The 9,250-nt window shown below is 34.2% G+C and overlaps 3 protein-coding genes across 3 annotated transcripts in view; 2 read left to right on the top strand and 1 right to left on the bottom strand.

Moving 5' to 3' along the window:
* LOC111464408 (uncharacterized RNA-binding protein C17H9.04c-like) overlaps positions 1–840 on the top strand; it is a 2,199-nt gene extending 1,359 nt beyond the window's left edge. The window contains exons 2-3 of the mRNA XM_023108605.1: positions 88–530; positions 690–840. Of these exons, the coding sequence (XP_022964373.1) occupies positions 100–530; positions 690–768 (510 nt within the window). The 5' untranslated portion in view covers positions 88–99 and the 3' untranslated portion in view covers positions 769–840. The remainder of the gene's footprint in view (positions 1–87; positions 531–689) is intronic.
* A 1,032-nt stretch (positions 841–1,872) lies between these two features.
* On the top strand, positions 1,873–4,172 carry LOC111464190 (zinc finger CCCH domain-containing protein 39-like). Its single transcript, XM_023108279.1, has 2 exons — positions 1,873–3,074; positions 3,638–4,172. Exons 1-2 carry the CDS (start codon positions 2,387–2,389, stop codon positions 3,850–3,852), a joined length of 903 nt encoding a protein of 300 aa, XP_022964047.1. The 5' UTR covers positions 1,873–2,386; the 3' UTR covers positions 3,853–4,172.
* Positions 4,173–5,378: 1,206 nt separating this feature from the next.
* On the bottom strand, positions 5,379–8,579 carry LOC111464174 (probable DNA replication complex GINS protein PSF1). Its single transcript, XM_023108258.1, has 6 exons — positions 8,193–8,579; positions 7,393–7,460; positions 6,358–6,471; positions 6,079–6,244; positions 5,801–5,953; positions 5,379–5,719 (listed from the first exon to the last, which is right to left on the bottom strand). Exons 1-6 carry the CDS (start codon positions 8,265–8,267, stop codon positions 5,693–5,695), a joined length of 603 nt encoding a protein of 200 aa, XP_022964026.1. The 5' UTR covers positions 8,268–8,579; the 3' UTR covers positions 5,379–5,692.
* Between the last annotated feature and the right edge of the window lie 671 nt (positions 8,580–9,250).

Below are 9,250 nucleotides of genomic sequence, written 5' to 3'. Positions count from 1 at the left end.
TTTTTTTTTTTTTTTTTTTTTTTTTTTTTTTTTTTTTTTTTTTTTTTTTTTTTTGAATGATTTGGTATAAATGGTGGGAATTTGAAGGTTGCCGGAGAAATGAACAGGCCGGGGGATTGGAACTGCAGATCATGCCAGCATCTCAACTTCCAACGGCGGGAGTGCTGTCAACGCTGTGGCGAATCCAGATTCCTGGCTGACCTTGGGCTCTTTGGCGGCGGCGGCGGCGGCAGTAGAGGAAGAAGCATTTCGTCCTCCTCCTCCTCCTCGTACGGTGGAGTTGCCTCCCCGGGCTCCGACGTCCGTCCTGGAGACTGGTACTGTGGCGTTGCCAACTGTGGAACCCACAACTTTGCGAACCGGTCGAGCTGCTTCGTATGCGGCGCGTTTAAGGATGAGTCAGCAGCGACGGCTGCCAGAGGTGGGTTTGATTTTGATGTGGCGCCACGTGGATCGAGGAGCTTTGGTTTTGGAAGCAATGGCTCACGTGGTGGGTCTTCTTGGAAGTCTGGTGACTGGATTTGTTCCAGGTCATTTCTTTTTTACCCTTTTTTTTTTTTTGAATAATAGTTAATCTATTTAAAAGGTATAATATATTATAATTTACAATAATTTCTAAATCAGCTATCAAACACCCATTTTTAACCACGAAATAATAATTAATTAATTGTGTCGATGGGTCATTACAGGTCAGGATGCAACGTACATAACTTTGCGAGTAGAATGGAGTGTTTTCGATGCAATGCTCCCAGAGACTCGTTCTTCTGAAATATCGAATTTTCATCAAAATTTTCTATATTTTTCTTCGAATATAATAGTACATAGTTTAGTTCGTATCATTTTTCATTTGATTTTGATTGTAATCTCTCGAGTTAGAGTGATATTGAGTTGTATTTTAGCTTTTCTTAATCAATTTTATGGCAAGGAATTAATCTCCTTTTTAGAATAAAAAGTGTTTTTTCTCTACCAATCAAATTTTATTTGACTTTAATGACAGTTAAACTGATAAACAAGATAATATCATAATTTATAAAGTGAATTTCATGAGCATTCAACTTGTTTGATTTGATAATTATTTATATTACTACTAAAAAGTGCTTTTAAAAAGTAATTTTTATTTATCACTTTTACTTTTATTAAAAAATAATTAAGTAGATAATTAAACAAAAAAAAAAAAGAATTATGCTAGGGTACTTACAAATATAGTTTATAAAATTAGTTGCTAAATCGGACATAAAAATGTAATATTTATACCTTTTATTCTGGAATATATAGAGGTAAGATTTATTTAATAAAAAATTAAAACTTAAAAAATACATTTAATTTTTTAAATAAAAAATAAAAAGATACTTTTACTTTTAGCGTACAATTAAAAAAATATGCATAAATTTCTCATCAACTTCTCAAAATAATATTAAAACATTGAAATATAATATATGAGGGGTCATAATTTTCTCCCATGAATTTTTTTTTTAATAAAGTTAAAAAGAGTGTTAATACTACTTTTAAATTTTTATTGGTATTTTTTTTTTAAACGTAGTACGGACCGATAGTGCACTTTTGAACTTTTTAAAATAGTTGAAGAGTATTAATAAAACTTTTTAACGTTTAAGGGTATTTTTGAAACATTATTAAAAGTTCGAAGGTGTTTTTAAAATAAAATACTAATGATTTTCGATCGCAATTAATAATAAATATATTTTATAGTCTCTACTTTTAAAGTTTAAAGGTATTTTGAAAAATTTTAAATTACTTATTTTTTATTTTTTATTTAAAAAAAAAAAAACCTTTTAAATTACTATTTAGAAGAAGAAAATTAAGGAAAGAATGGAGGTCTTATATAAGAAGAGACTCCAAACGGTTCAAACATTAGACCGTGAAACGAGTCGGAAGGCGAAGCGACATACTCAAAATCGAAGCGGCTACTTCCGATTATGATGGGAATCCGTCGTTGAATCTCACGGCGGAGGCCTTTCATCTTCTCCGCTGTGGTTTCCGATCAACGCCTAGGGTTTAACTCTGTAAATATTGTACAAATGTCTCTTATACCTGTCAATTAATTGGATGTATCATTTGCCATTTCAAATTTCATCGATTTCTTCAAAACTTGTGGACTTGGGGCTTGGTGTCTCTTCTGGAAGTTTTGGACAGTTCTTCATCAGGTATCTCTCTGAGTTTTCCATTCTTTTGCGCCAAATTTGGACTCCTCAACTTTAGCTGCATGTGTCAATTTTTTATTCGCTTCCGATTTGAAGATATTGACAATGTACAGAGATTTAAGCGATTTGTCTATTGTTACTTTTGGAAAAGAAATGTTGCTTAGAACCTACTGTTTTTATCAGTTCAAAGAATTTGAAACTTGAAATTGGATGGTTTGGCCCTTGAAATGAGTGATCCTTATCCTTTTCACCAAGTTACTCCTCCAGACCATGAGGCTCGTGGCGTTTGGCCGCCATTGCGTCCTCCGCCATTGCCTCCTCGATATACTGTTGGTCGATTCCCATCATTTTATCAGCCTACGATGTCGGAAATTGTACCGAGTAGGGTAATGCCTTCAAATTTTGAGATTCCACAATGGAACAATGTGCACATTGGATTACATGACAATGAGTTGGAGTGGAGATATGCACTTGCTTCTAATGATCATACTCGTGGATGGTTACCTTCTTGGCGAGGAATTGAATTCCATGAAAATCGATTACCAGAGTGTCCGATTGTTAACAGTCGGACTGGAATGTCGACTGAAATGAAAGTTTGCAGACAATTCCAACGTAGGGGGAAATGTGCATATGGTGATCAGTGTCGTTTCCTTCATAAAATTCCTGAGAACACTAAGGATTTTGGCTCCTCCAGCCAGAACCATGAGGTTAGAGCAGTAGCTTCTGGTCATGTTATGGATGGAAAAAGTATGTTTGATCAATTTGAAGAAGTCAGATCAAAAGTACAAACGAAAATTGTTGCCCGCAGTGAGATTCCAATGCCTGTAAATTGCAAAACAAGGCTCTGTTACCTCTGGCAGACAACTGGTCACTGCTCATATGGGGAGGTTTGTCGCTTCGCTCATGGAGAAGCAGGTATTTACAGCCTTTGAGTCTACTAATCTCTTTCGTTTCCAGTACCATGTCATATGCTTTCAAGTGATTTATCTATTTTCTTTTCCCATTTTCTTATCCATGCAAGTTATTTCATAAATTACTTAAACTTTTTGGGATAAATAACCTGCCTTGATTCAAATGAATCCTCTTTCCTTTTGAGTTTTAATAACGAGGTGAGAGATTCGAATGTTTGACCGCTTGGTAAAGAATATATGCCTTAAATCTTAGCCTTTTTGTTGGGTGATTAACTTTTGTAGGGGGAAGGGGTTCTATTTGCATAATGAAAATGGTGGGCTATATAGACTTTGAGACCTTTCTAAGCATAGGTTAGATATTGTTCCTCAGAACATGGAAACATCAAACGTTGATTACTTAACCATACATATAAATGAACATTCTAACACTGTAAGATGCAATGTCAACCATGTGGATATACTCATTCATAAATGGTGATTGACGTGTTCATGAAATCAAAACCTGGTTATTGCCAAACTACATGCATTGATATTGCCCTTGTCTTCTTTGTTTTGGGGGGAAAATAGAATTACAGAAGCTCGAGTCGTGCAGTACATCAGAACGTGGCAGAGTAGGTGGAGCCTCTGCAACAACTAAAGCTGCTGCCGCGGCTGGATTAAGGTGCAGCAGAGGAATTGGAACCGACTGTAAGAATAAAGGATCATCAAGAATGAAGCAACTCTTTAAATCAAAGGAGCATAAGAAGTTGATTGGCATTTACGCTGACTGGCTTGAGAATTGAGTATTCTGCATGACTTGCAGTACAAAGATTTGACCAAATACTACTGGGGCGTGTTCCAATTCTCACAAGTGGCTGAGAACATTAAGGTTCTTCTAGAACCCCCCAAGTGCATTTTGACATTTAAATGAATATAGGAAAATAGATATTGTTCTTAACAAGAATATGATTTTTTTTTTTTTTTTTTTCATTCACAACTTTGGAATATAGATATATGGTATTGCATCTCTCAAACTGACAGAGATGGAAATAGAAGTAGAAGTTTGAAGATTTGAAGTCTTATGTCTAAATGAAAATTGTTTCATTCATAAAGGATTTTAGCCGACCATTGAAATGATTGATAATAGTTATAGTTACCAATGGTAATAGACTGTGATTCTATCTTTAGATATTAGCCTACTACTTGTTAGAATTGAGGAGGGACATAAAATGGTTATCTAATGTTACATTATTTTTAAGCATCGGTAATCATTTCAAAAGACAGATGCTTCGTTCTTCTAACTTTCATTGTTTCAGTTTGGGTCATTTTCAATAAAATTGAGTAGATTAAATCTTGTTTTCAAATTCATTATGATTATGTATTCGGAGTTTTGTGATACAAAATTTATGAAGCTAAATGGATTTTTAGCAGGAAGAATGAAAGCATGCCACGTTTTCCACTATCAAGCTGAAATTATCTATGATTTCGCTTGACAAGGTGAAGAAGTTGAACTTATAGCATTCATGTATGCAAAACATTTTCAAATTTCCTACATTAATCAACATTTTGACAAACCACAAATCTACGTTTTCTGTTGTTCAATGATTTTAGAAGTAAATTAGAGTTTTAATTTAGTACAAGATGATTTATTGGATGAGTTAAATTCATATCAACAAGAAGAAGTATGTGATTTTGCTATAAAATTATATGATTCTTTTTTTCAACATGGTCATATTTGGTAAGACTTCTTAGAATTTCAAAATACATTTCTTTGTCATCCATTTCTACCAAAGATAATAGATATATATATAACAAAAACTTTTAAAAAAAATAATATTAAATAAACATTTTACAATTTTTATATTGAAAATTTTGTTATTAACATGGGAAGGAGTGAGAGTGAAAGAGAAAAGGAGAGAGAGAGAGATGAAGTTTCTCAATATATGTATAGATTCAATGGAAAGTAAGATTGACTGATATTAAACCCATTGTGTTGTGAAATGTAAGGGCAGAATAAGAAGTCGGATAGTTTAGCCCACACAATCCAAATCCAAGTTGGTGGGCTGAACACACCTAAGTTATTTAATAGACTTCTATCTTCAAATATAATAATTTACTCACCTCCGGAAGGCATTCACTTCGGTTTGACGACGTATGCTCAAATTTTTGACCCTTGATGAGAAGAAAGTTTTTTAACTTTTGACCCCTGACGAGAAGAAAATTTTTAGAAAACTGTAAAGAGTTTGAAAGTAAAATTAAAAAAAGTTGTAAGCAATGCTATAAGTTGTAAGCAAGAAAGTTACCGCAACGACTTAAATAGCATAAAAGATTTAGCAACTAGTCGCATACTTCTATAGTATATTTTGGAACATTTCAAGTCTACCAAATATAGACATAACATCTTACACTTAAAAAATACAAAAAAGAAGCTATACATCATAACAGTGGTAAAGGAAAGCAATAGAGCGATACAACACAAGGAGTTTGACATGCAACGGACACGCGGCCATTGCAACACGCCTTAGACAAACATGACTGTAACACCTCACACTTCCACTTCTTTCCCCGCTTTCTCATTTGGTTCTTCCCCTTTTCCAGGTTTGCAGAAACATCTCCAACTAAGCTCCATCTTCAATGTAACACTCAGCCTCTAAGCTCCTCCATTAACCCCTGTTCTTCAAAGAATACGAGTTCAGAAGACATCTAAGCAAAACAATAATAAGAATGATCAAGGTTTACGGGGATTCCCACCCGTGAGATGTATTGCTCAGCATCAGTACGTTTAAGAAAATGTATGGAATGAAGTGCAAAATTTGCTGTTTTATCATCACTCAGTACTATTCCTTCACCGATATCATCGAGTACCCTCACTTGGATATATGGATCCTTAGGAGGCACCATATCCTGCCAATGATAAACTTGAAGATTTTAGTCCGAGGAGTTTGAGTTGGAAGCGTATATCTAAAAAGTTATCCTACAAAAACATTGTGTGTTATTGTAAAGTGTCATTGAGCGGCGTCTGAAATTACCACAGTCAAATCCAACTCCATTTTCGACATGTATTCTTTTAGACGAGCAGAATGCTTCTTAAAATACTCTTCCTCTGAGTTGCTGAGCTTCTCTTGTATTTCAGGTGGAAGCATAGATCCTACTATCTTCCATATCAAACTTCTTATAGTTTCAGCTCGATTGTACCTGTTTGTTCATGTACAACGACATTTGATTGACAAATATTACAAAATTATCTCAATCCAGCAAACAAGGTAAGAAGCCAGTTCCTCAAAGTTATCTCACAATATTACACTTACACATAGGCCATGAGGCAGCGTTTATTGCGAACTAATGCTAGGTGGTGAACGAGTGCACCAAAATGATCTTCATTCTTAGTCGTCTGTAGATCCAATCCTTCATCCTGGATTTTCCTGTTTCAGATTATCATATGAGCTACATTTAGTCATCCTGAAATACTGTCGTTTCATTATATGATTGCCAATGAATCTAAACCGATAATTAAATGCATATATATGCCACTTTCGCTCTATACTCGCATAAATTGAGGAGTAATTAGAATGGAGAATATCAGGCTTTAGAATTCATCAGTTCGGGCGCACTCACAACCAGAGTGACAGTGAATACATGGCTGGTCAGCTTTTAGCATTTGGTTACTATTTGAGGGACATAACAAGAGGTAGAATTTTCTCACCATCAACCAGATGAGGGCATAATGATTAGGATTGGGATGGAAAAAAACTCCTTTCATACTTTAGTACTTGAAAGATATACCAAATCTCTTGTTTCATCCATGTGTAGATTTCTTTCTACACGTGCAGTTCAATCTTGGAGGGACACTCTTAAATGCAATGGGTCAAAAATGTACCACAGTAAGTTCAGGAATGTAGTGATTAGTGAACTAAAGGGATAGTTCCTGGTATGCAGATTGAAACCATTGGATGTGGATTTCCTAGGGATATGGATGGAGATTTCTCAAACTATAAACTCACTAAAAAGTTAAAATTACCTTAAGTTCATATGTTATAGTTCTATTCCCAACCAAGGCCACCAGTTCATCGGATAAAGTTCCCAAGTGCTATTGTCAAGAAATGAAGCCTTGACCTGATTCTGTGAACATCTACCATTTCTCAATTCTGCTCTCCTTAGTCATATATAACTGAACCACTATTAACCAAATGAGCATGCTCTTAGAAGCAGTTTAATTACCGTCGACTTTGCTACCAAACAGTTCAACTACTATGGGACAAACCAGAAACAGATCAGCTACTACTTAAAACTAAATATCATATCCATTAATGAATTATGTGAATGAAAAGGTAGAATATTATAACCTCAACAAGGATTGAAGCTCAAGATGATGTTGCTGGCATTCTGAAATAACCTGTTCAAACAGGTCGCTCTGGAGAAGCACAGAGACAATAAGAAAGCAAAATGGCAAAGTATTAGATATACTATGAAATTTCACTATAGCTCGACGTTAGGACACTGACCACGGTGATTTGTGAGACAGAGAACTGCTATCATAAGAAACCATAATTTCTTTTAAAGTTGTTTACTTGTTACCGAAAGTGCTCAAAAGCCATCACCATTCACAATGTATATCCAAAACAGAGCATATTTAAAAACTCAATAGAAATCGTGTAGTTAATTGTACACGCACGCATACATGATAAAAAGTTAATGAGTCAACATTGCCTCTGCTGTTTGATCAATTTGCACCAAAAGTATAACAATCACTTCAAACAAACTCGGTATTAGTGAAAATAAGCAAACTCCATCCGTTGTAGAGGTATTAACAGCTAAAGTGAAAGAAAATTAAACATCTCTCGAGGAGTGCAAATATTTCAATGTTTAAGATTTTGATTGCAGGATTTCATATACTTCTAAAATTTTAATTTTCTATTCATAACTCAAGATTAAAAACCCATACTATGAATATTTTATTTTCCACTCCATCAAACATTTGAACACAAAAATTAATTATACTCTTTTCGAATCTGTCAAAACTAACCAAGATCTCCTACTGATGCAAATAGGAAAAGTCAATATATAAAAAGAAACGCAATCACAATACTAGCTGACCAACAACCTCAGTTCGTACACATCAAAAAAAACGAGCATGTGGACTTACATTGAACTGTGCTAGCTGTCCTTTCTCGCCGCTTGCTAGCTCTTTCACCAACTGACATGCTTTTCTCCCATACATACTCGCTATTACGACGCAAATACAGATATCGAAACCAGCTCGAAATGAATTTGAAATCTAGAATTATATCGAATTCAAAACTGCTCCAATTCCAAAATTTCCCAATTTTGAAGTTCGTTGAATGGATGGAAAGATAAAATTTGATATGGGCAGACTTGAACGAGAAGACTAAGCGAATGAAGGGAGATAGGAAGAGAATGAGGCCGTGCAGCAACAACAGAGAGGAAGACGGCGAAGAAAATGAAGAAATCTCGGGCGCTGCAGGGTTTGGAACTGGCGGAACCAACCCCTGAATTAGGGATTTCGCGCTTTTCTTTACCTAAATATCAATTCAACAGACGAACTGGCGGGAAATTGTGCTGATGTGTCCTCATTTTGACTCGAATCGGGCCGGGTCGGGCTTACCTACTGGATTGGCCCATGTTATTTACCTAACAATTAAGTCCAACTTATAACAAATTATAATATTCCTTTTAAGTGGCCTGCATGTAGCATATTATATATACATATAAATATATAGATATAGCAACTCTCTTCTAAATATTTAAATTTTGATTAATTAATTAAATGTGTTTATTTTATGTTTAATAGAAACCAGAAAAAGATAAGACATTAAGTTGTTTCTTATTTTTTCTTTTTCCAGATTGAGAATTTAAATCATTATCTCCATATTTATGTAATTTAAACTTTGAAAATGTCTTGTTTTTAAATTCATATTTAAAAACGATTTACTTTTTCATTTACCTTAAGATAATAAAAACAAATTAAAAATTTGAATCCACTGTGGATTTTTCTTTTTTTTAATTGTATATGAATTTTACGTAAATTTTAATTTTTAATGTAATATAATAAAAAGTAAATTATTTTTAAATAATTAAAAAATAAGGTTTGAATTAGATTATAAACTTTATTAGACTCCTTGCCACGGACTCAATTAAACTCCTTTTTTTTTTTATCAACTCAAAATTGTAGTCGGTCTAACT

The sequence above is a fragment of the Cucurbita moschata genome, unplaced genomic scaffold, assembly GCF_002738365.1.
Source record: "Cucurbita moschata cultivar Rifu unplaced genomic scaffold, Cmos_1.0 Cmo_Scf00030, whole genome shotgun sequence".
NCBI lineage: Eukaryota > Viridiplantae > Streptophyta > Magnoliopsida > Cucurbitales > Cucurbitaceae > Cucurbita > Cucurbita moschata.
This window is presented reverse-complemented; position numbering and strand designations above follow the sequence as displayed.